Here is a 26631-nt window from a genome sequence, read left to right on the forward strand (position 1 = left end):
GGAATGGGGCAGCCAAGACCCTAAGAAACAATTGCTTAGAGGCCGGGCGCGGGGGCACGCCCGTAATCCCAGCACTTTGGGAGGCTGAGGCGGGCGGATCACGAGGTCAGGAGATCGAGATCATCCTGGCTAACACGGTGAAACCTCATCTCTACTAAAAATACAAAAAAAAAAAAAAAAACTTTAGCTGGGTGCGATGGTGGGCTCCTGTAGTCCCAGCTACTCGGGAAGCTGAGGCTGGAGAATGGCGTGAACCCGGGAGGCGGAGCTTTCAGTGAGCCAAGATGGTGCCACTGCACTCCAGCCTGGGCAACAGAGGGAGACTCTGTCTCAAAAAAATAAAAAATAAAAAATAAAAATTGCTCAGAGCAGTTATTTGTCGGGCAGAAGCAGGGGTGAGGACGAGGCAGGGGCAGCTGCGTTACCGTGTAGCACCGTCTCCCTGGAGATGGAACAAAAAAACCCACAGCTCTCAAGTCTGAGAGAACTTTAGGGCCACGAGGCAACTCAGCTAACCCAAAAGCTGCAGGATGGAGAAGAGCCATTGGAAAGAGAGGCCAGCGCCTCAGGGCCATGAAGAGCACGTAAGTGGAGGAGGCCGCGCCGAAATGGCTCCTCAGCCAGACGGGATGGGGACGTGTACGCCACTGTGGTCATGAAGTCAAAACACCAGGTGCTGCGGGGGGCCGACTGTGTGGATAAAGATGGAGACAGGCGTGACCCTCCTTAAGCCAGCGTTTCAGGACATTATGGGTGTCTATGGAACCGCTGGCCGAGAGGAGAAACTGATTGCATGTAAATACCACCTCCTCAATCCTTAACTGCTCAGACCTTAAGACAGGCTCACACCATAGCAACGAGACTGACCATGTGCAGTCAACGCCCTCTATTAATACTATTAACTCTTAAGACAAATGGAGGAAGAGGAGGAGAGCAGGGAGGTCTATCCCTGCGGCTGCCGCTGTGGGGCAGGTCGGGCTGAGCAGGAAGGTAGGGCCCATTGAAAGCAGCACTGGGGGAAGAGGAGGAGGAGGAGGAGGCCAGGGCCACGGCTCCTTCTAGGACGTTCACAGAAGGGAAGAGGACGTTTGCCAGCGGGACCCGCAGGGTGGAGAGGGAAAGACAGTGTGGGGCTCCTGCCTGCTTCCTGGGGCCCAGCTCCCCGCCCAACCCCCGGTACCTGGGCTCCCCCGCTGTGCCATGTTGGGGCGTTTCTCCCGCTGCCTCAGGGCCTCCAGGCCCCCCAGGTCGGGTGGGTGGCAGTGGCCACGCATCACAGTCACCCGTCGGCCCTGGGTGATGGCGCGGCTGCGGCAGCCCATGCGGGCCTGGTCTCGGCAGGTCCAATACACCTTCTCCCCGGCTGCCTTCTCCCGCCGGTAGAGGAAGGACTCGTACACGAGGAAGCTGCCCCCCAGGGGCGTCTTCAGGAACTCAGGGCCTCCTGGGGAGGTTCAGGAGGCAGTTAGGGGAGGAGGCAGGGGCTGGGCAGGCCTGATCCCACTCCCTTCCCTCCCTGGGCCTCTGATGGCCAAAGAGTCAAGGCAGGGCCAGCGAACCCCAGAGGAAGGCGGCTCACCAGGGTCTGCATCCACGTCCTGGTCCTCGTCCGGGGATCCTTCCGGGGCTTGCGGCTGGGTTGGCAGCTCCTGGTCTTCGACCTTCGCTCGCTTTCTGGGCCGGGGCCTGGTGAGAGTCAGGGGACCAGGACCCCTGTGGTACAGCAGACTATCCACACCTCGGAGCAGCGTGTCCACTTGGCTCCCAGGGCCGTCCTGCCCAGCCTGCAGTGTCTCCGTGGCCTTCTCCTGCTGCCGCCGGGCTTCCAGGCCCTCCATATCGGGCGGGTGGCAGTGGCCACGCATCACGGTCACCCGCTGTCCCTGGGTGATGGCCCGGCTCCGGCAGCTGTGCAGTGCGTGGTCCCGGCAGGTCCAATACACCTTGTCCCCGACAGCCTTCTCCCGCTTGTAGAGGAACGACTCGTGTACCAGGAAGCTGCCCCCGTAGCATGTCCTCAGGAACTCGAGGGGCTGGGCCTGTCCTGGAGGAGGGACCCAAGTGGTCACAGCCACCAGGGGTGGGGAGGAGCCCAGGAGGGGCAGCCACTGCAGACTCTGGGGGCTGACATGGGCCTTTCTCCTTTAAGGCTGAAATTTACCCTGGCTTCCTGAGCCAGATATGCCAGAGCCCCCAAGCCCATTCCCACGGAACCCCTACACCAAGCAACCCAGAGGGGAGTCTCATTCCTCTCCTAGCAGCCAGTGAGGCCGCCCCAGCTCAGGCCTGTTCAATGTTGCATCAAGATCACACCTGGAGGGGCCAACCTGAACTCAGACTCAGTGGCCTCTGTTGTCTGTCACTCCTGCTCATACATATTTTTTTAGGGTTTGTTTAAATAATCTACCCATTTTTGAATAAAACACACAAGTTATAATACACTCAAATGGCTCCAAAAGATCACAGTGAAAAATAAGTCTCCCTGTTCCCTGCCCCTCCCTTCCCGCCCCAGGTGCCCAGGGCAGGGGCCACCTCAGGTCCTTAAAGCTGTGTCAGGAGGCACCTGGCCTCCTTGAACCCAAGCCCATCTCCTAGTTACTGGTAATAAAACAGCCAGAACTCCCATTTGCAACTTGCTAAGCCCCAAATGTGCAATTTACACAACAATCCAGGTTATCACAGCCAGCTTAAGATAAAACTCTTGAAACTCCAGAAATGAGGTCAATTTTCTAAGCCTACAGAGCTACCATCAGGCGGGGCTGGAATTTGAACCTATGACCCAAAACCCAAGACCCTCCCACCAGACTTTTTTTTTTTTGAGACAGAGTCTCGCCCCGCCACCTAGGCTGGAGTACAATGGTGTGATCTTGGCTCACTGTAACCTCTGCCTCCCGGGTTCAAGCGATTCGTCTGCCTTGGCCTCCCAAGTAACTAGGATTACAGGTGCCCGCCACCATGCTCAGTTAATTTCTTTTTTTCTTTTTTTTTGAGACAGAATCTCACTCTGTCCCCCAGGCTGGAGTGCAGTGGCACGATCTTGGCTCACTGCAAGCTCTGCCTCCCGGGTTCACACCATTCTCCTGCCTCAGCATCCCGAGTAGCTGGGACTACAGGCGCCCGCCACCACGCCTGGTTAATTTTTTTATTTTTTATTTTTTAGTAGGGATGGGATTTCACCGTGTTAGCCAGGATGGTCTCAATCTCCTGACCTCGTGATATGCCCACCTCAGCCTCCCAAAGTACTAGGATTACAGGCGTGAGCCACTGCGCCCAGCCTCGCCCAGCTAATTTTTTGTATGTTTAGTAGAGACGGGGTTTCAATATGTTGGCCAGGCTGGTCTTGATCTCCTGACCAAAGTGCCTCAGGCTCCCAAAGTGCTGGGATTACAGGCATGAGCCACTGCACCCGGCCTAGGTGTTTTGGTGTTTTTCCTGAACTTAATGGACACCAGAATCGCCCAAGAACCAGATAAAATTCTGATTTTTTTTTTTTTTTTTTGAGACAGGATCTCACTCTCTTGTCCAGGCTGGAGGGCAGTGGTGTGATTCTGGCTCAGTGCAGCCTCAATCTCCCTGGCTTAAGTGATCCTCCCACCTCAGTCTCACAAGTGGCTGGGACCACAGGCGCACCACGACAGCTGGTTGATTTTTTGTACATATGGGGTCTCACTGTATTGGCCAGGCTGGTCTTGAACTCCTGGGCTCAAGCAATCCTCCTGCCCCCAGCCTCCCAAAGTGCTAGGATTATAGGCATGACCACTGTGCCCAGCCCACATTTACATATATCTATTTTTTCTTTTTTTTTTCTGAGACAGAGTCTTGCTCTGTCGCCTAATCTGGAGTACAATAGCACAATCTTGGCTCACTGCAACCTCTGCCTCTCGGGTCCAACCAATTCTCTTGCCTCAGCATCCCGAATAGCTGGGATTACAGGCATCTGCCACCACGCCTGGCTAATTTTTTATTTTTAGTAGAGATGGTCATGGTGGACCATGTTGGTCAGGCTGGTCTCGAATTCCTGACATCAGGTGATCCACCTGCCTGGGCCTCCCAAAGTGCTAAGATTACAGGCGTGAGCCACTGCACCCAGTCACATTTTTATATACATACATAAATTTTTTTTTTAGGATGGAGTCTGGCTCTGTCGCCCAGGCTGGAGTGCAGTGGAGCGACCTCTGCCTCCCGAGTTCAAGTAAGTCTCCTGCCTCATCCTCCTGAGTAGCTGGGATTACAGGCGTGCACCACCACATCCCGCTAAGTTTGGTATTTTTAGTAGAGACAGGGTTTCACCATGTTGATCAGGCTGGTCTCGAACTCCTGACCTCATGATCCATCCACCTTGGCCTCCCAAAGTGCTGGGATTACAGGCATGAGCCACTGCGCCGGCCACATTTATATTTTTGAAAGTCATTTTAGCTTCAAGCACATTTTAAAGACTTCGTGGGACCCCGCATTTCTATCTGGGCTCAGGAAGGGCCCTTGGGCCCCCTGTCCCAAGTGGACATGGCAGGGGGTGGACTGTACTCACCCAGCCCCAGGATCGAACGCTTCTTGGGCGGCAGGCTCAGCAGTGACAGGGCTCGGGGTCCCTCATCCGCCGGGGCTGGCTTGCTCAGCACCAGCCCAGGAGTGGGCTCTGGCCCTGGCTCCTCAGGGCACTGCCACGGGCCCACCCCCTCCAGTGGCTCCTCCACTTGGCCTCCAGGGCCCTCAGGACCCTGGGGCTCTCCTAAGCCCTCTGGCAGGGCCAGGCTGGGCAGCTTCTCTCTCTGGCGCCGGGCCTCCAGGCCTTGCTCATCGGGCACGTGGCAGTGGCCCCGCATCACTGTGGCCCGCAGGCCTCGGGTGATGGCCCGGCCCCGGCAGCCCAGCTCAGCATGCTGGCGGCACTTCCAGTACACCTTGTCCCCCACAGCCTTCTCCTGCTTGTACAGGAAGGACTCCAGCACCAGCAGGCGGCCCCCGAATGGTGTCCTCAGGAACTCCAGGGACTGAGGGGCTGCTGGGGGAAGGGGAGGGCTGGGTTAGCTAACCTAGAGCCAAGCTCCAGGTCGCAGGCACAGAGGAGAGCCAGGGAGGATGTGGGGGTCCTGAGTGTGGCGGGTGCCTTCTCCTGCTCCCAAGCAAGAAGCCCAGACTCTCAGGGCTGGTTTTTATTTTGGGGGCAGTAGTGGATGTTTTTAGGGAGCTGAAGGAATTCTGCACATCACTGCAGCTCCCATGAGCTCCAGGAGGCCCTGCTACCTGAATGTGGTCATCACACCAGCCTGGGACAGGCTCAGCATCAGAGACCAGGAGGCTTAGCTGGGAGCAAGGACAAGACACTGTGCCAGAAGTGGGGTGTGCAGGGCCTGTTGTGAGCACTGGAACCCACAGGGTGGCTGGGCAGGGGCAGCAGGCCACACTTCACCTGTGTCCAGCTTGCTGCACTTCTGTTCAGGCATCTGCAGGGCTGGCTGGACCACCCTTCCCTGCTCCTCAACTGGCAGGATCTGCAAGGTGCTGGCGAGGGTGGCAGGGCCAGCCATCTCCAGGGAAAGGACGCAGTGCACTTCCTGGGGCTTGGAGCCCACCCCATCCTCATCTTGGTTGGAGGCTGTGAGCAGGACCAGTTTGGAGAACTTCCTGGGGGCTGCCGGGACGACGTCCGTGGCTGCCTCGGGGCACGGCTCCTGGCCAGCCTTCATGCTCTCACCCTCCTGCTCGCTGGGCTCGGGCAAGGGCATCCCGGGACCCAGGGCCTGTCCCTCAGGCCACACTCAGCCCCCAGCAAGGAACCTTGAGTCCAGCGGTTCCGTCCTAAGGAAAGAAGCAAAATCCCGTCAGTGGAGGAAGCCTTTGGGGGGCTCTAGATGCGGCTCTGGGAGGGAAGTGGGCAGATGGGGCTGCCTTATTGCTCGCTGGGGCCAAGGCTGGCGGGGGCCCTGATGGAACTAGGCTTCTGTTCTGCCAGTTCCTCTCCTGGCAGCCTTGGGTATATCACCCCCATCTAACCCCACTTTTCCCATCTGGAAAATGTGCGCAGTAAACACTCTCCACAAGGGGCCCTCAGAGTGACTAACGGACTAAGAGCTCAGCCACTACCGATGGGCCTCCCACGTGCTGAGCATAGAAGGGTTTCCACCTGCATTTCCAGTCCCCCCTCCAGCCCCTACATTATGACGGCAGGACATTCTTATTGACCCAGTTATAGATGAGGACAGTGAGGCACACACAACTGTGGGAGGCGGAAAGTTGAGACCCGTTTCTGCTCAGATGCCCAGGGACTTGCTAGGACCTTTTTGGAAAGCACGCGCTTCACCAGGACGCCGGGCACCTGTCTCCGAAGCGTGGGCCTGGTACACAGAGCCCTTCCAGAGGACAGTGTTGCATCTTGGCCTGGGAGGCAGAAGGCCCTTTCTGGGCTCGGGCAAACCCAGTCCCAATCCTGTCCGGGAGGCCCCAGGTCACCCCTGCTTCGGGAGATACCAGGGCCCCAATGTGGCAGCCACCTTGTGCCCAAGATGTTGCTGTTGCTGCCTCGGCTGGTCGGGGACGGGGCTGCGGTGGTGTCTGGAGAATCCCGAGGTCACCACGGGTTCCAGTCTGGAGAGGCAGAAAGGGCAGATAATGGGGAACCGGGCAGGGCTGGGGCAGGGTCCTGGGGGCAGTCAGTGGCAGTCATGGTGTGGGGTGGGGCTTTTTGTGTGAGGAAAAGAGGGATCAGATTGTTACTGTGTCTATGCAGAAAAGGAAGACAGAAACTCCATTTTGATCTGTACTAAGAAAAATTGTTCTGCTTTTAGATGCCATTAATCTGTAACTTTAACCCCAACCCTGTGCTTACAGAAACATGTGCTATATTGAATCAAGGTTTAAGGGATTTAGGGCTGTGCAGGATATGCCTTGTTAACAATATGTTTGCAGTTTGCAGGCAGTGTGCCTGGTAAAAGTCATCACCATTCTCCATTCTCGATTAACCAGGGACACAATGCTCTGTGGAAAGCCGCAGGGACCTCTGCCCAAGAAAGCCTAGGTATTGGCCTGGCGCGGTGGCTCAAGCCTTGATCCCAGCACTTTGGGAGGCCCAGACTGGCGGATCACGAGGTCAGGAGATCGAGACCATCCTGCTAACACGGTGAACACCGTCTCTACTAAAAAATACAAAAAAATTAGCCGGGCGAGGTGGCGGGCGCCTATAATCCCAGCTACCCGGGAGGCTGAGACAGGAGAATGGCCTTGAACCCGGAGGCGGAGCTTGCAGTGAGCTGAGATCTGGCCACAGCACTCCAGCCTGGGCGGCAGAAGCGAGACTCCTCTCAAAAAAAAAAAAAAAAAAAAAAAAAAAAAAAAAGCCTAGGTATTGTCCAAGGTTTCCCCGCACTGAAACAGCCTGAGATATGGCCTCGTGGGAAAGGAAAGACTTTACATTCCCCCAGCCCAACACCTGTGAAGGGTCTGTGCTGAGGAGGAATAGTGAAAGAGGGAGACTTCTTTGCAGTTGAGAAAGAAGGAACGTTTCTGTCTCCTGCTCATCCCTGGGAATGGAATGTCTCGGTGTAAAGCCAACCATCGTTCTATTCTGATATAGGAGAAAACCGCCCTGTGGCTGGAAGCGAGATATGCTGGCCGTAATACTGCTCTGTTACTCTTTGCTACACTGGGATGTTCGTGTAAAGCAAAACATAAATCTGGCCTAGGTGCACATCCAGACACAGTACCTTTCCTTGAACTTATTCATGATATAGATTCCTTTGCTCACGTTTCCCTGCTGACCTTCTCCCCACCATCATCCTGTTGCCCCACCACACTCCCCTCACCAAGACAGTAAAAATAGTGATCTATAAATACTGAGGGAACTCAGAGACCAGTGCCGGTGTGGGTCCTCGCACGTTGAATGCCCATCTCCTGGGCCCACTGTTCTTTCTCTATACTTTGTCTCTGTGTCTTATTTCTTTTCTCAGTCTCTCATCTCCACCTGATGAGAAATACCCACAAGTGTGGAGGGGCAGGCCTCCTTCACCTGGCGCCCAATGTGGGGCACGAACCCACGACCCTGAGATTAAGAGTCGCATACTCTACTGAGCTAGCCGGGCAGTTCTTTTTTAGATGACCAATTTGGCCACAATTATAACATTTTCCCCCAAATGTTCTAACTTGTCCTCCTAAAGTGACTCCAGTCATTGCTTGAGCCATTAGCATAGCCTTTATGCATGGCTCCTCCAGTCCTATTACAAGCCTTCACCTATTCTGTAATTACATCAACTCCTGCTGAGCAATGGAATCTCATAATGCTCTCATATAAAGGGACGTGGGTCCATATTGTTTAACTCCTTCCTTCATGTCTTTTAACATTTTCATGGTGAAAGGTTCATATCTAGCATTAGCCACCACAGGTGCTCCTGCTGGAGCCCCTTTCCCAGCCAGTACCGATTGTAAAATTACCAGGAACTGCCATGCCTCAAGATCTCTGTTTTCTAACTTCATCAAAGACCGCATGCAGTGTGCTACCGTGTCCACTAGGTGGTGCTGGTGGATTCAGTCTCAGAGTGGGCGCCTGAGGATACAGCGCCGCGCCCTGTGGTGCTGATGGATAAACCACCACCGCCGTGGGTTGCTTGGATGATGCGTGCTGTTTGGCGTGGGACACACCGCTTGAGGTCTGTATTGAACCTCTGGAGGCGGCCAATACTGAAGCTCGCCTGGCTGCCAGTATTCATAAGCTAGCAGTGGTTGGGTTTTATTTTCTACTGGCTGATATTGTGGATACCGCGTCTAGATTGGCTTTGCTGAGATAGAGACTATCCTTTTCTACTTGATTTTCTCTTGGGGTTTGTACTTGTCTAACCTGCATTTGAGGTTGTAATGTTACAGGCATCTGAACCACGGGAGGAAGAGCTGGCCATCGTGGTTTAGACTCTGATGGCTCCAGTGATTCTGGAGCTTTCCCCCCAATTTTGGTGATTCAGGATATATTACCTCCTGTAATTGATTGTAGTCAACATGGCTTTATGGCCAATTGACATTCCGGATTTGCATTTTCATAGGTCATTAATTTTACAATAACCTTTTGGGCATTATCATCTGTAATAGATTTTTGAGCGGTATCTTGGAATCTTGCCAGGATAGGGCTCTTTAGAGCCTTGTCTAATTGAATTAAAAGATGGGTAGGTGGTTCCTGGTTTTTTTCCCAGGCCCTGAGGCAAATCACCCTTACTTGTTTAAGTCAACATTTTGCCTTCACCGAGTCATTACAGACTCTGCTGCATATTTACAATGTGAACTTTCCATTCCTTTCTCGAATTCTGTCCCTGCCTCTTCTTCACAATCTATTACACAGCTTTCAGGGGCATCAGAAACTGAAATGCTGTCTTCTCCTGTTTGAAACGGTTCTAAAGCGCTTTAATAATAGCCAATCATTCCATACTATAAGGTTATTTTACCTTTAATATTGCTTTTTTTTTTTTTTGAGACGGAGTATGCTCTGCCGCCCAGGCTGGAGTGCAGTGGCCAGCTCAGATCACTGCAAGCTCGCCTCCGGGGTCACGCCATTCTCCGTCTCAGCTCCCGAGTAGCTGGGACTACAGGCGCCCCCGCCTCGTCGCCCGGAGTTTTTTGTATTTTTTAGTAGAGACGGGGTTTCACGTATTAGCAGGGTGGTCTCGATCTCCTGACCCGTGATCCGCCCGTCTCGGCCTCAAAGTGCTGGGATTACAGGCTTGAGCCACCGCGCCCGGCCTCCTATTTGCTTGTTTTAATTCTTTGCCAATTTTTTCCCAATCTTTTAGATCTAAATTTCCTTGTTCTGGAAACCATGGGCAGAATTCTTCTATTGTTCGAAATAGCATAATTAGATTTTCTGCAGCGGCTCTAACTGAACCCCGAGGTCACCATGGGTTCCAGCCTGGAGAGGCAGAAAGGACAGATAATGAGGAACCGGGCAGGGCTGGGGTGGGGGCCTGGGGGCAGTCAGTGGCAGTCGTGGTGTGGGGTGGGCTTTTTGGGACAACCGAGTGTGGGCAGATGGTGGGGTCTTTCCCACCTCAGCCTCGAATTAAGACTGCAGTCTCTGACATTTTTAGTGTCCTCACCCCACCTCACATGTTGCAGTTCCAATTCCCACGGGTCTCCCACTTTGCTCCAAAGTTTCCTGGCCTGGGGCCCCACATTCCGCTCTGGAAGGCCTGGTCGGTTCCAGGGACAACATAGAGGGAAGTGGCTCCTTAACTTCATTAAGTCTCCGTCGCCAGGAAATCACAGGTACCAGGAGGGCCAATCCCACCACATCTCCCCCAGCCCCGGCCCAGCCTGTTCCTCCATGCCATCCTTCTGGGCCTGCTCATCCTCCCCACAGGGTGACACGAGGTGCAGCGGACTGGGGGGCAACCCCAGCTGACCTCGCAGGCGTCTCCTGAGCAGAACCGCTCCCAGGCAGGAAAGGAAAGGGTTACGGCGGGAAGCCCCGCCCCCTCCCCGCCCGCCCGCGCTGATTGGCCTCAGGGCAAGTCCCTCTACCGGCAACCCGCCCCTCCCGCTCCCTCGCTCTGAGCTCTGGGGATGAATGGGGATGAATGGCACTGGGTGGGACCGGATGAGGCTAAACCAGGAAGGATGAGAATGAGGGCAGGACGAGGCAGGACAGGATGAACAGAGATGTATGGGAACGGATGGACGATGGACGTGGCGGTTCCCTGACCCTGCACCCTCCCCGGGTCCCCCCAGCCCAGGTCCCGCGAGGCCCCCGCCCTCTGGAGAAAGTCCCCGTTGTTCCCCGGGAGGTCAGGCACCTCCCTGAGAACTGCTGTGCTTCCCGGCCTCCCTGTGGCCTCCCTCCCAGCCAGGGCGAGGCATGGGGACGCCAGGCCACTCCTGACAGAGGCATCCCAGACTATGCAGGCCGGCACAGCGACTCACTCGCACACTGTTCACGCCGCCAGCCGGTCCTGCAGGATGCAGCAGCGCCGCGGGAGTGGGGGGCACAGGCAGGCAGGGGCCGCGTTCCAGGCCGGCAGAGTGAAGGTGGGGACTGCCTCAAGCTTGGCCTGACAAGGAAAGCCCCACTTTCCCAGGGAGCTGTACCCGAGTCAGGGGAGGTAACAGGACACAGCGCAATCCTCGGGCGAACACTTCCCACTTCTGTTTACAGGGCTTCCAAGACACACGTGCTTCAACAGATCTGGAAAAAGTTCCAATACAAGGAAAGGCCTTGGCCACCGGCTTGTGGAAGGTTGAAGACCGCTCCCCACTCTTGCCCTTTTAAGCTCTTGGGTGTTAGATGCTGACCCAGCACCACTCCGCCCATTAAAGTCCACAGGCCCCTTGGCAACCGGGCTTTGTCCCCACCTGCCTGAACCTTGACTGGCCTGGGGGGGGCTTGCCTGACCAACAGTGTGGCAGGAACGTAGGGTACACGTTCCCACACTTCACGGGCCAGGGCCCTGAGTCTGCAGGGAAGGCAGCTGTAGGCGAGGCCATGTGCAGGGCACCGCCACATTTGGGGAGACCACCTTGTACCCTCCAGCCCAGCAGTCTCTTAACTGCCTGCAGACATGAAGGAACCTGGGGACCCCACAGAACCTGATCACCGAGGAACTCCTATTATTTTAAGCCAGTAAGATCACAGGTCGTATGCTACACAACAATAGCAGATACGCTTGGCAAGTAGGTGACTCTAGTGGCTTCCAGCTTTTTACTTTTTTGAGACAGGGTCTCGCCTGTTGCCCAGGCTAAGTGCAGTAGCACCATCTCAGCTCACTGCAACCTCCACCTCCTGGGTTTTAAGCTATTCTGCTGCCTCAGACTCCCAAGTAGCTGTGATTACAGGTGCCTGCCAACATGCTTGGCTAATTTTTGTATTTTTTGGTAGACATGGGGTTTCACCATGTTGGCCACGCTGGTCTCGAATTCGTGACCTCAAGTGATCCACCAGCATCAGCCTCCCAAAGTGCGGGGGTTACAGATGTGAGCCACTACACCCGGCTAATTCTGGCTTTTTGATAGATGGAATAATACAAACGGTTATGAAATATCTGACATAAAACCATTTGTGAGCTCAAATGCCATGCTACGCTACACAAATGCCACATCCCCCAGATGGGTGCATATAAAGGGCTAGTAACAAAGGAAACAAAAATATGAAGTAGAAGGGACAGCAAAGGAGAATTAAGCATTTTAAAACATCTGCATTGGCCAGGCGTGGTGGCTCACCCCTGTAATCCCAGCACTTTGGGAGACCGAGGTGGGCAGATCACCTGAGGTCAGAAGTTCAAGACCAGCCTGGCCAACATGGAGAAGCCCGTCTCTACTAAAAATACAAAAATTAGCCGGGTATGGTGGCGGGCACCTCTAATCCCAGTTACTTGAGAGGCTGAGGCAGGAGAATCACTTGAACCAGAAGGCGGAGGTTGCAGTGAGCAGAGATCACACCCCTGGCACTCCAGGCTGGGCAACAGAGCGAGACTCCATCTCAAAAATAAAAATAAAAACAAAGCAGTCTTTTCACAAGATGGCGCCGAAAGCAAAGAAGGAAGCTCTGCCCCTCGTAAAGCCAAAGTCAAAGCGAAGGCTTTAAAGACCAAGAAGGCAGGGTTGAAAGGTGTCCACAGCCACAAAAAAAAGATCATCCACCTTCTGGCAGCCCAAGACAATGCGACTCCAGGGGCAGCCCAGATATCCCCGGAAGAGCGCCCCCGGGAGAAACAAGCTTGACCACTCTGCGATCAATTTTCCACTGACCACTGAGTCCGCCATGAAGAAGACAGAAGATAACAACACACTGTGTTCACTGTGGATGTTAAAGTTCATAAGTGCTAGATCACACAGGCTGTGAAGCAGCTCTGGGACATGGATGTGGCCACGGGCAACACCCCGATTCGGCCTGATGGAGAGAAGGCATGTGTTCAACTGGCTCCTGATTACGTTGCTTTGGGTGTTGCCAACAAAACTGAGATCATCTAAACTGAGTCTAGCCAGCTAATTCTAAATATATGTATATCTTTTCACCATTAAAAAAAAACCTGCAACATATGACATGCCAGCCACAAGGGGACAAACACTGTCCAATTCTACTTGTATGAGGTCCCCATCGCGGTCAAACTCATGGGGACAGAAAACAGAATGGGGGTGCCAGGGGCCGGGGAATGAGGACTGAATGTTTCACAAGGACAAAGCAGCAGTTGGGGAAGATGAAAAGGTTCTGGAGACGAACAGTGGTGACGGCTGCACAATGAATGTACGCCACTGACCTGAACACTTCAACATCGAGCTCAGTGACAGCAGCTGCTCACAAAGACCAAGGGTTGTAGGATGCAATTTACATGAATGACCAATATGGTAAATTTTACTTCATGTATATTTTACCACACACACGAGCCATCTGTAACAAACTATACGCAAAACACCCCATTTCCCTAACGTTATCAGTGAACAAGGTTCTCCATACAAGGTAGATTTTCTAGTAACTAAAGTTATCCCTCTATGATTCAGAATCATATGATTTTTATCTGATTCAAAATGTACCCATTTAGGATGGATTTTTTTTTTTTTTTTTTAACTCTGTTGCCCAGTCGCCCAGGCGGGAGTGCAGTGGCACGATCTCAGTTCATTGCAACCCCTGCCTCCGGGGTTCAAGCGATTCTCCTGCCTCAGCCTCCTGAATAGCTGGGACTACATACGAGTGTCACCACGCCCAGCTAATTTTTGTATTTTTTAGTAGAGATGGGGTTTCACCATATTGGCCAGTCTGGTCTCGAACTTCTAACCTCATGATCTGCCCACCTTGGCCTCCCAAAGTGCTGGGATTACAGGTGTGAGCCACCGCGCCCAGCCAGAATGGATACCTTTTGCTTTTTATTTTAGTGGCAGGATTTCACTATGGCCCAAACTGGAGTGTGGTGGCGCCACCACTGCAGCCTCTGCCTCCCAGATTGAAGCCATCTTCCTACCTCCACGTCCAGAGTAGCTGGGACTACTGGCGCACACTACCATGCCTGGCTAATTTTTGTATTCTTTGTAGAGATGGGGTTTTACCATGCTGCCCAGCCTGGTTTTTTTTTTTTTTTTTTTGAGACGGAGTCTGGCTCTGCCGCCCAGGCTGGAGTACAGTGGCCAGATCTCAGCTCACTGCAAGCTCCGCCCCCCGGGTTTACGCCATTCTCCTGCCTCAGCCTCCCGGGTAGCTGGGACTACAGGCGTCGCCACCTCGCCCGGCTAGTTTTTTGTAGTTTTTAGTAGAGACGGGGTTTCACCGTGTTAGCCAGGGTGGTCTCGATCTCCTGACCTCGTGATCCGCCCGTCTCAGCCTCCCAAAGTGCTGGGATTACAGGCTTAAGCCACTGCGCCCGGCCCCAGCCTGGTTTTTTAAATTAAATTTAAAAAAAAATTTTGGTAGCAACAGGGTCTTGCTATGTTTCCAGGTTGGTCTTGAACTCCTGGGCTCAAGCGATCCTCCCACCTCAGCCTCCCAAGCGCAGGATGGATGCCTCTATAAGCTCTTCTCATCCTCTTCCCTGTCCAGGGAAAGGGAGCATCCGTCCTCCCTCTGGCTTTAGAAGCGTCTCTACCAGCTCCCCGATGCACCCCTCCCTGTTCTGCTTCCCTGTCTCCAGAGCTATTGCACCTCTGCTCTTTTATTTCCACTGGGCTTGTCAAGGTACTTAGGTTATTTTTTTTAGGACACAGGAGATCTGACAAAAACTCCTCCCTCCCTCAACCACCCAAATTTCCTTCTCATCTCGGCCGCCTTCGGGCTGCACCCAGCTCTACTGACATCACCCTCCTCTGAGGCCACCGTGCAGGTGGGACCAGCTTGGTCATTCCACCAGTCACGATCTCCCTCACACACACTTGCTCCAACCTGGGGCTGGCCTTCAGGGAAGAGAGTCCTCTGTGTGAGGCGATACAACCCAAAATGTAGTCTATTCAAACAGTGGGATATTACTCAGCAAATTAAAAAGAAATGAAGTTCTGATACACGTTACACACAGCCAGTCACAAAGATCCAGTGTCACACGATTCAACTGACATGAAGTGTCCAGAATGGGCCAATCTATGGAGACAGAAAGCTGATGGATAGATGCTTAGGGTTGGGAGGGACTGAGAGATTGAGAGTGATGGCTGAGGGGTGTGGGGTTCCTTTCTAGGGTGATAAAAATGTCCTAAAATTGGTCGGGCGCGGTGGCTCACGCCTGTAATCCCAGCACCTTGGGAGGCTGAGGCAGGCGGATCACAAGGTCAGGAGATGGAGACCATCGTGGCTAACACACTTGACACCCCGTCTCTACTAAAAATACAGAAAATTAGCCGGGCGTGGTGGCAGGCGCCTGTAGTCCCAGCTACTCGGGAGGCTGAGGCAGGACAATGGCCTGAACCCAGGAGGTGGAGCTTGCAGTGAGCCGAGATCGCGTCACTGCACTCCAGCCTGGGAGACAGAGCAGGACTCCGTCTAAAAAAAAGTCCTAACACTGATGGTAGTGATGCTTGTACAACTTTTTGAATATATTAAAAGCAGTGAATTCTAGACTTCGGATGGAAAAATTGTATGGTATGTAAGTTATATCTCAGCAAGGTTATTGAAAAGCAACCTGGCTGGGCACAGTGCCTCACGCCTGTAATTCCAGCACTTTGGGAGGCTGAGGCAGATGGATCATGACATCAGGAGTTCGAGACCAGCCTGGCCAATATGGCGAAACCCCATCTCTACTAAAAATACAAAAATTAGCTGGGCATGGTGGCGGGTGCCTGTAGTCCCAGCTACTCGGAAGGCTAAGACAGAAAAATCGCTTGAACCCGGGGCGGAGGTTGCAGTGAACTGAGATGGCACCCCTGCACTCCAGCCCGGCGACAGAGAGAGGCTGTCTCAAAAAAAAAAAAAAAAAAAAAAAAAAACAGGGCCGGGCATGGTGGCTACGCCTGTAATCCTAGCACTTTGGGAGGCGAAAGCGGGCAGATCACTAGAGGTCGGGAGTTTGAGTCCAGCCTGACCAACACGGAGAAACCTGGTCTCTACTAAAAATACAAAATTAGCTGGGCGTGGTGGCGCATGCCTGTAACCCCAGCTACTTGGGAGGCTGAGGCAGGAGATCGCACCATTGCACTCCAGCCTGGGCGACAAGGGCAAAACTCCATCTCAAACAACAACAACAACAAAGCAAACAAAAAAACAATGGTTGGAATGACTCACATCCCAAGGGTCTAGTGGTGAAAACGTTTTTTTTTTTTTTTTAGACAGAGTCTGTCACCCAGGCTGGAGTGCAGTGGTGCGATCTTAGCTCACTGCAACCTCCGCCTCCTGGGGTCAAGCGATTCTTAAGCCTCAGCCTCCTGAGTAGCTGGGATTATAGGCACCCGCAACCACGCATGGCTAAATTTTGTTGTGTATTTTTAGTACAGACGGGGTTTCATCATTTTGGCCAGGCTGGTCTCGAACTCCTGGCCTCTAGTTACCTACCTGCCTCTCAAAATGCTGGGATTACAGGCGCTCTACTGAACAGCAGAAGCTTCTTGTTCTTGGGTTTGGTTTACTCATCAAAGAAGGGGTGGCTTGCACTATATGTTGTGAAATTTTCTAAGTTCTAATATCATATTCTAAAAATATATAGAAACCATTTCAGAATGTTAAGACTATAATACTAAATTATCCCAATCCTGCCACTCAAATGCACAACTACTTCCATTGTTGAATTAATGCCTTTAACACACTTCCTTTTCTGTAGCACACACTGCGTTCAATCATGTCTGCTACTGTATCCCTCTCGAGAGTAGGAAGCCCCCACCCGGGGCCACCTGGAATCTTTCTACAGGACCATTAGATGAGGCAGAACCACCCTTAATGGCAAAGCGCAAATTTAAATCCTCAGCAGCAATACTCGACATGGCCACAAGATGGTGGTGTTGCTCCTGAAATGTTCCTATTGCCGTGGTAATGTCACAAGGGTGGCAATGTTTTCAAACAAGAATTTGGAAATTTTTCCAAGTTGGAAAAAAAATTCAAGAGGATTTCCAAAATGTTGTACTTACAAAAAGTATTACTTAGAACTGGGCATGGTGGTGCGTATCTGTAGTCCCAGCTACTTGGGAGGTTGCCTCAGGAAAATGGCTTGAGCCCAGGAGTTTGAAGCCAACCTAAGCAACATCACAAGACCCCATCTCAAGAAACAAAAAATAGGCCGGGCGCGGTGGCTCACGCCTGTCATCCCAGCACTTCGGGAGGCCGAGGTGGGCGGATCACGAGGTCAAGAGATCGAGACCATCCCAGCCAACATGGTGAAACCCAGTCTCTACTAAAAATACAAAAATTAGTTGGGCATGGTGGCGGGTGCCTGTGGTCCCAGCTACTCGGGAGGCTGAGGCAGGAGAATCGCTTGAACTCAGGGGGCAGAGGTTGCAGTGAGCAGAGACCAAACCACTGCACTCCAGCCTGGGAGACAGAGCGATACTCCGTCTCAAAAACAAAAACAAAAAAAAGTTAAATAACTAGTAAGAGATATATCAGAATGTTAAAAGTAGTAAGAATATTGATTTTTTTTCTTGAATTTCTTGTTCTCAAAACGGTTTCCCATGTGCACAAACTCTTTTTACAGTGGGAAAATATTAAACACGTTCAAGATAGGCCGCATCTCCTGAGTAGTAATTTAATGTTCTGCAGGAGGATCAAGAGTAATATCAAGTAGAACAGAGGAATTAATTAAATTGAGGATATTAAAATCCCTATTGTAGGGGCTAGGTGTGATGGCTCATGCCTGTAATCCTAGCATTTTGGGACGGTGAGGCAGGAGGATCTCTTGAGGCCGGGAGTTTGAGACCAACTTGGGCAACACTGTGAGACCCTGTTTCTACAAAAAGTCTGGCGTGATGGCGGGTGCCTGCGGTCCAGCTACTCAGGAGGCTGAGATGGGAGGATTGCTTGAGCCGGGGTGGTTGAGGCTACAGTGAGCCAAGATCTCACCACGACTGGTCCATGAACCTTTTATTTCAATTATATTTACGTATAATTCTAGTCTATATAAGAATTACGTGGAACATTTGATAAAAATGTAGATTCCAGGATTTCACATCTAAAATTCTAGCTGAGGTTCTAGAGAGGGATTCAAGAAGAATCCAAGGCCAGACATGGTGGCACATGCCTCTAATTCCAGCACTTTGGGAGGCCGAGGTGGGTGGATCACTTGAGGTCAAGAGTTCAAGACAAGCTTGGCCAACATGGCAAAACCCCATCTCTTCTAAAAAAAAAAAAAAATACAAAAATTAGCTGGGCATGGGGGCGGGCACCTGTAATCCCAGCTACTCCAGAGGGTGAGACAGGAAGAACTGCTTGAACCTGGAAAGTGGAGGTTGCAGTGGGCCAAGATCGCGCCACTGCACTACAGCCTGGGCGACAGAGTGAGACTCCGTCTTGCCGAGGGGGAAAGGAAAAAAGCCTCCAGATTTTAGGGGGTGGGAAGAGGATCGGGGAAGAGGGAAGAACAAGAATCCAGATTTTTAGCAAATACTCCTGATACTGATAGACTATCAATCAGACTTTGACAAACACTAGAACAGATGCCCTCGAGAAAAAGAAGACTGTGGCTAAAGTGACGAGCCTAAGACACACATGAGGTTTGCTTTGTCCTGGGCACTAAAATACCTCAAGTATTTTATCTACATCATCTCATTTAATCTTTAATATCATACAGGTTTCCTCATTAATGTTGCATAAAATCGTTAACGGCCGGGCACGGTGGCTCACACCTGTAATCCCAGCACTTTGGGAGGCTGAGGTGGGTGGATCACCTGAGGTCAGGAGTTCGAGACCAGCCTGACTAACATGGCAAAACCCTGTCTCTACTAAAAATACAAAATTAGGTGGGCGTCGTGGTGAGTGCCTGTAATCCCGGCTACTCGGGAGGCTGAGGCAGGAGAATCCCTTGTACCCGTGAGACAGAGGTTGCAGTAAGCCGAGATCCCACCATTGCACTTCAGCCTGGGCAACAAAAGTGGAACTCCGTCTCAAAAAAAAAAAAAAAGTTGGACACGTAATCCTTGCACTTTGGAAGGCCGAGGCAGGTGGATCACCTGAGGCCAGGAGATGGAGACCAGTCAGGCCAATATGGCCAAACCCCGTCTCTACTGAAAATACAAAAACTAGCCGGGTGCGGTGGCTCACGCCTGTAATCCCAGCACTTTGGGAGGCCAAGGCAGGTGGATCACGAGGTCAGAAGTTTAAGACCAGCCTGGCCAACGTGGTGAAACCCCGTCTGTACTAAAAATACAAAAACATTAGCTGGGCGTGGTGGTGGGCGCTTGTAATCCCTGCTACTCGGGAGGCTGAGGCTGCAGTGAGCAGAGATCATGCCACTGCACTCCAACCTGGGCAACAGAACGAGACTCTGTCTCAAAAAAAAAAAAAAAAAGGAAAAGAAAAAAAAAACTAGCTGGGCATGGTGGCACATGCCTATAACCCCAGCTACTCAGGAGGCTGAGGGAGAAAAATCGCTTGTACCCGGGAGGTGGAAGTTACAGTGAGCGGAGATCCCACCATTGCACTCCAGTCTGGGTGACAAGAGCCAAACTCTGTCGCAAAAAAAAAAAAAATTTTAACATGCTACTTTGTATCATTGGGAAAGTCATGGCTTCCTTTTTTCCTTCTCTTTTTTTCTTTTTTTTGGGACAGAGTTTCACTCTTTCACCCAGGCTGGAGTGCAGTGGCATGATCTCAGCTCACTGCAACCTCCACTTTCTGGTTTCAACCGATTCTCCTGCCTCAGCTTCCCAAGTAGCTGGGATAACAGGTGTGCGCTACCATGCCTGGCTAATTTTTGTATTTTTTCAGTAGAGACAGGGTTTCACCATGTTGTCCAGGCTCGTCTCGAACTCCTGACCTCATGATCCACCCATCTCAGCCTCCCAAAGTGCTGCGATTACAGGCGTGAGCCACCACGCCTGGCTGATTTCCTCTTTTTTGAAAGTATCAGCAATTTAACAAGTTTCAGGAGTCTTAGGGGTATTGTGGGGAACCTTAAGAAGAGAGGAATTTGCCCAAATTTTAAGTACTACAGGTAAAATCTCACGGAGAAGGCATCTTGGGCTTGCCTTCTGTGTCTCAGGACATCAAACAACAGATTATTTATTTATTTTTTGAGACAGAGTCTTGCTCTGTCCCCTAGGCTGCAGTGCAGTGGCACGACCTCGGCTCACTGCAAGCTCCGCCTCCCTGGTTCACGTCATTCTCCTGCCTCAGCCTCTCCAGTAGCTGGGACTACAGGCGCCTGCCACAACGTCTGGCTAATTTTTTGTATTTTGTTAGTAGAGATGGGGTTTCACCACGTTAGCCAGGATGGTCTCGATCTCCTGACCTCGTGATCTGCCCGCCTTGGCCTCCCAAAGTGCTGGGATTACAGGCGTGAGCCACCACGCCCGGCCTCTTTTTTCATTTTGAGATGGAGTCCCACTCTGTTGCCCAGGCTGGAGTACAGTGGCATGATCTCAGCTCACTGCAACCTCCACCTCCCAGGTTAAGTAATTCTCCTGCCTCAGCCTCCTGAGTAGCTGGGATTACAGGGACGCACCACCACGCCCAGCTAATTTTTGTTTTTAGTAGAGACGAGGTTTCACCATGTTGGCCAGGCTGGTCTTGAACTTCTGGCCTCAAGTGACTGGCCCGTCTTCGCCTCCCAAAATGCTGAGATTACAGGTGTGAGCCACGGCACCTGGCCGAAACAACAGACTTTCAAAAGTCTAAGGGTCCTTATGGAGACTTCCAGCAAGGCAAACTCAGGTGGGCTTATCTGGTAAATGAGTACTACATAATCAGGCCAAATCTAATGAGATCAGCCTTATAATCAAAAATACGTTTCCTTAGCCAGGCACAGTGGCTCACATAATCCCAGCACTTTGGGAGGCTGAGGCAGGAGGATCACTTGAGGTCAGGAGTTTGAGACCAGCCTGGCTAACTTGGTGAAACCCCTTCTCCACTAAAAATACAAAGATTAGAACTAAAAAAAAAAAATACAAAAATTAGCTGAGTGTGGTGGTGTGTGCCTGTCATCCCAACTACTTGGGAGGCTGAGGCAGGAGAATTGCTTGAACCCGGGAGGCGGAGGTTGCAGTGAGCTAAGATCACACAACCACACTCCAGCTTAGGTGACAGAGTGAGACTCCGTCTCCAAAAAAAAAAAAAAAAATTTCCTTGATTATGAGATCAAAAGAAAAATGTGTGCTTCAGTGGAAAATTACACATTGTTTAGAACACATCTTTCCAGATTATCTTATTCTCCTCTTTGAGCTATTTGTACAACTCTGTAAATTGTGAACAGCTGAGAAAAATGCAAAGTAATTCTAGTATATAGGAGACAGGGTCTAGCTCTGTTGCCCAGGCTGGAGTGCAGTGGTGCAATCATGGCTCACTACAGCCTCAAACACCCAGGCTCAAGCGATCCTCCCACCTCGACCTCCTAAAGTGCTGAGACTACAGGTGTGAGCCACCAGGCCTGGCTTCTCTTTTTCTTTTTCTTTTTTTTTTTTTTTGAGACAGAGTCTCGCTCTGTCACCCAGGCTGGAGTGCTGTGGCCGGATCTCAGCTCACTGCAAGCTCCGCCTCCCGGGTTCACGCCATTCTCCTGCCTCAGCCTCCCGAGTAGCTGGGACTACAGGCGCCGCCACCTCGCCCGGCTAGTTTTTTGTAGTTTTTAGTAGAGACGGGGTTTCACTATGTTAGCCAGGATGGTCTCGATCTCCTGACCTCGTGATCCGCCCGTCTCAGCCTCCCAAAGTGCTGGGATTACAGGGTTGAGCCACCGCGCCCGGCCTCTCTTTTTCTATTTAAATAAATACGGCCAGGCGCAGTGGCTCACACCTGTAATCCCAACACTTTGGGGGGCCAAAGTGGGCAGATCCCGAGGTCAGGAGATCAAGACCATCTTGGTGAACACGGTGAAACCCCATCTCTACTACAAATACAAAAAAATTAGCCGGCCATGGTGGTGGGCACCTGTAGTCCCAGCTACTTGGGAGGCTGAGGCAGGAGAATGGCGTGACCTTGGGAGGCAGAGCTTGCAGTGAGCTGAGATCGCGCCACTGCACTGCACTGGGCAACAGAACAAGACTCTGTCTCAACAAATAAATAAAATAAATAGACATATAAATAAATTCCCCCATTGTGGAAGAGGCCAGTTTTGCCTCCGTTTGCACATTCACTTCAATATTCCTGATCTAGAATCTTCCAGATTATTCTTTGGATTCTCTCTTTTTTTTTTTTTTCCCCCCATCACAAAGTCTTCTTCTGTCTCCCAGGCTGGAGAGCAGTGGCTAGATCTCAGCTCACTGCAACCTCCAGTTTCTGGGCTCAAGTCATTCTCTTGCCTGTGTCTCCTGTGATCTGCCCACCTAGGCTTCTCAAAGTGCTGGGATTACAGGCGTGAGCCACCACGATCAGCCCATGTAATTTTAAAAATTGCTGACTGGAACCTAATGATTTTAACACCAATGACTAAGCAGTTTGAAAAACATTCCCCAGACCAAAACAAAGGAAATAAAACTCTTTTATACTCATATAAAACAAACACATGTTAAAGATTTCACTTATTGTTAAAGAGCCAGTAAGCTGGAGCTCGGGAGTTCGAGACTAGCCTGGCCAACATGGTGAAACCCTATCTCTACTAAAAATACAAAAAAATTAGGCGGGCATGGTGCGTGTCTGCAATCCCAGCTGCTCAGGGGGCTGAGGCAGAACTGATTGAACCTACCGGGGAGATGGAGGTTGCAGTGAGCCAAGATCGCACCACTGCACTCCAGCCTAGGCAACAAAATGAGACTCTGTCTCAGGAAAAAAAAAATGAAATTTTCAGTGCATGTAACAAAAAATGAGTATATTTTATGAAACTTTAGTTACTGTAAGTGCATTTTATTTTTTTATAGTGGATACCCGTTGTTTTGTGGTAGATACAGGGGCCCTAATGTGTTTCTTTTGTGATGTTCAATCTTCATTCAGTACAAATTTTTTTTTTTTTTTTTGATACAGTCTCACTCTGTCACCCAGGCTGGAGTGAAGTGGCTCGATCTCGGCTCACTGCAACCTCTGCCTCCTGAGTTCAAGCGATTCTGCTCCTCAGGCTCCTGAGTAGCTAGGATTACAGGCGCCCACCACCACGCCCAGCTACATTTTTTGTATTTTTAGTAGAGACAGGGTTTCACCATGTTAGCCAGACTGGTCTCAAACTCCTGACCTCTGGTGATCTGCCCGCCTTAGCCTCCCAAAGTGCTGGGATTACAGATGTGAACCACCATGCCTGGCCGCACTCAGTACAGATTTCTTAAGTGAATGGAGCACGGGCTGGCAGATGTGCACGGAAAGCTCCAAAGTCTCAGTTTATGGTGTATCACTCCCATCCTCTCTCCCCATCTCCCAGAACTGTGGGTGCGCACCAATTTGAGTGCAATGCCAGATGGCCTGCTGGGACACTGTGGTCCTGCCAGTGGCCACAAGGGCTCAGTGTAGACCTAAGGGTCACATGTCAGCAACTGTCAGGTGTCTCTCAGACACCAACAGGTCCAAACTCTAATCAGTAAGGCTGGAAAACCAGGAGCCTCTGTTGGCAGCTGAAGGAGCAACAGAATTACCTTTACACGTGAGTGAGAGACGCCACCATCATCTCCCACACCTGGGTCACGGCGCTGGCTTGCTGGGCAGGAGACCCCGGGGGAAATCTCGTAACTTCTCTGGGCTGGTTTCACCTGTGAAGAAAGAAAAGTGGCAAATGAAATACCGCAAGTGAAATTATTCCATGAACTGTCGAGTGTTACACAAGAACAAGGCATTCTGTATCCAGGTGCGGCAGGGGTGCTGAGGGATAGGCGCGGGAGGAGGGAAGGCACTTTGTTTAAAAAGCTTCTGAATGGGCTGGTGGCAAGGTGGCTCACACCTGTCATCTCAGTGGTTTGAAAGGCTCAGGTGAGAGAATTGTTAGAGACCAGGATTTCGAGACCACCCCTCCACACACCATTTCTACAAAATTAAAAAAAAAAAAAAGCGCTCCTGGATGACTCCAATGTCTACCCACCTCCCACCTACCCACAACTGAGCCATGAGCATTGGAGGTGCACTTTCCTTGGACATGAACCCCTATGGTGACAGCACACACTCCGTGGGTGCCCACAGACCTTCCTCCTGGAGAGGATGAAGGTGGCAGAGATGCCCAGATAAGTAAAATTTACTCAAAATGAGCTTCACCATCTCAGCACTGTCGGCATTTTGGGCCGGATGATTAGGCTGTGGGAGGCTGTACTGTTCAGCGTGGGGTGTTCAGCAGCATCCCCAGTCTCTACCTGCCAGATCCTAGTGTCATGCCCTATCACACGTTGTGACCATCAACAGTGCAGAATGTTTCCTGGGGTGCAAAATTGCCCGAAAGCCACAGCTCCAAAGCAACTTAGAAATCAGAGGGCACAGAAAGGGAGAGCTTGGCCAATGAGACCCCCCGCCCAGCCGGGTATTCCCCAATCACCCTCCATCATAATCTTAGCTAAGTTTATTTACTCCTTCCCATAGCTTAATCCGTCCTCAAATCTCTCTCCCTTTATGGCTGATATACCTATCTTCCCTCTCCTTTCCATTCCCACCACCTCAGGACATCATCCCTTACCACAACCTCTTTAGCCCAAGCCAAAGCCTCTGAACGATCTTGCCAGCTGTGGCAAGCAGCCACTCCAATTCTCCATATAGGGTGCTGACAGGCCACTCTTCCTAAAGCTTAAGTTTCAGACTATCTCTCCCCAGTGAAATCATCTCCATCTCCAGCTTTAGTGCATCATCAGCTGGGTGTCATAAACGCTCCGCAATGTAGCCCCAACCTCAGCCTTGTTCCTTCCACACGTCCCGCCAGTAGCATTTGGGAGAGGAACAAGAGAAACATGATAGAATCACACGAGAAAATCTAGATCAAGCCCTGGAAATCATATTGGCCCTGGAAAGCAGAAATATGAAAATAAAAATAAGCCCTTTCTTTGGAATTGGAGTTTGCACATGATTATCTGACTATGGAAGTTCAATTTCCTCCCAGTACAAGGAATAAAGGGAACAACGGGCAGGGTTTAGAGCGAGGGTTTCAACTACGTCAGACCCGTTATGTGCAGGCTCCATGGCTTAGCCGCGGCCTTTTGGAACCGGGTGGAAGAGAATGGAACGGAATTGAATCCGAACAGATCCAGCTGCGTCATGTGAACTTAAACAAGCGTCTCCCTTTAAACTTGTGCTTCAGTCATCCAGACCCACAGGCGCAGAGTACACGCGTAAAAGGCATTTCTCAGTGTCGGCTGTGGGTCAGCAAAGTTCGAAAGCCGTCACCGGAGATCTATAGAGTCAGAAGCCGGAGCGGGGTGCGTCCAGACCCGCAAAAGTGCAAGGTCACTGGGACTGCCCGAGCTGCAACCGTGGGACGGGGCTGGTGCTGCGGGTTCAGGAAGGCAGTGCTGGGCGGGGCGGACACCGCCAGGGAACGGAGGGCGAGTGCTGGGGTCCCTGATGTGGGGGTGTCGGGCTTAGGCCAGGGGACGGGGGTGGGGTGAGGAAAGAGGGGCGAGGAGCAAGGAGGGAATCGCTGGACACCCCACAGGAGGCGGCTGAGCGCCGAGACGCAGACCCCTCCCCAGCACCCGCAGCCCTCGGGACCCCTGGGAGAGCCGGGCCGGGGGCGCGTCCACGCCGGGGACGCGGGACTCTCCCGGCCTGCAGGGGCCCGTCCTCACCGACGGCAGCGGGGCCCTCCCTCTCCGGCGACAGCGCCGCGGCGGGTCCCTCAGCCTCTGCCGCTGCAGCAGCGGGGGTCGACCTCCCGGCCCAGGCAGTCGCCGCCACCCCGACCCCGGCGCACGCTCCCAGCCCCGACCTGCCCCTCAGGAGCGAGCCCCGTGACCGCGCGCGCGACCCCGCCGGGGAGCCGGCCTTGCGGAACGCCCAGGCGGGCTCCTTCCGAGCATGCGCAGCAAGACCGCACGGCCCGTTCCTCAGGTAAATCCGCTCCTCCGGGTCTTCCCTGCGCGTCGCCGAGCCGCAGGCCTGACCTATCAGCGCATGGGGGCGGGGACGTAACTCACTGAAAAGGCGGGGCCATCCCGAGATTGGACGGCGGCGTCCAGGGGCGGAGCTAGGATGGCGGTGCTGGAGGGGACGCTCTTGGCGTAAAGGGGCTGGAGTAGTGGGCGCTTAATTGAGACCCCAGGACGGTCCCCAGGATCTGAGGCTGCCCGCAGGAAGCGGAGCGCTTGATGAGATGCACCCTTGGGTCTGTCAGTTTCCTCAGCCCGTGGAAAGGCGATTCTCATGCATCTCATCGACCCCCCCAGTGACCCTACCCCAGAGTGGAGCCAGTGTGATATTCAAATAAACAGCGATAGCAACGGATTATAACCTTGACTACGATACGAGTCCAAACCGAAGGAAATAAGTCAATGGGGGAGAAGGGACAGTTCTTTCTTACATCGGAAAGCCAACAAAAAAAAAAATACCTGGGCCGGGGGCGGTGGCTCACGCCTGTATTCCCAGCACTTTGGGAGGCCGAGGCGGGTGGATCACCTGAGGTCAGTAGTTCAAGACCAGCCTGGTCAACATGGTGAAACCCCGTTTGTACTAAAAATACAAACATTAGCCGGGTGTGGTGGCAGGCGCCTGTAATCCCAGCTACT

General features: G+C 52.2%; 1 protein-coding gene across 18 annotated transcripts in view; it reads right to left on the reverse strand.

Moving 5' to 3' along the window:
- Positions 1–25970, reverse strand: part of FLYWCH1 (FLYWCH-type zinc finger 1) — a 44442-nt gene extending 18472 nt beyond the window's left edge. For 5 of the 18 annotated variants that reach the window (XM_033236053.1, XM_033236041.1, XM_033236055.1 and 2 more), the window contains exons 1-6: positions 25696–25968; positions 23572–23685; positions 5411–5799; positions 4529–5002; positions 1580–2044; positions 1181–1444 (exon numbers count right to left, since the gene is read on the reverse strand). In XM_033236053.1, the coding sequence (XP_033091944.1) occupies positions 1181–1444; positions 1580–2044; positions 4529–5002; positions 5411–5726 (1519 nt within the window). In that variant the 5' untranslated portion in view covers positions 5727–5799; positions 23572–23685; positions 25696–25968. Of the gene's footprint in view, positions 1–1180; positions 1445–1579; positions 2045–4528; positions 5003–5410; positions 5800–6491; positions 6586–10893; positions 11156–22697; positions 22768–23571; positions 23686–25695 lie in introns of all 18 variants that reach the window. The other 13 variants (XM_033236052.1, XM_033236058.1, XM_033236051.1 and 10 more) reach the window with 12 other exon arrangements.
- Between the last annotated feature and the right edge of the window lie 661 nt (positions 25971–26631).

The sequence above is a fragment of the Trachypithecus francoisi genome, unplaced genomic scaffold, assembly GCF_009764315.1.
Source record: "Trachypithecus francoisi isolate TF-2019V2 unplaced genomic scaffold, Tfra_2.0 Lachesis_group15, whole genome shotgun sequence".
NCBI classification, from domain to species: Eukaryota; Metazoa; Chordata; class Mammalia; order Primates; family Cercopithecidae; genus Trachypithecus; species Trachypithecus francoisi.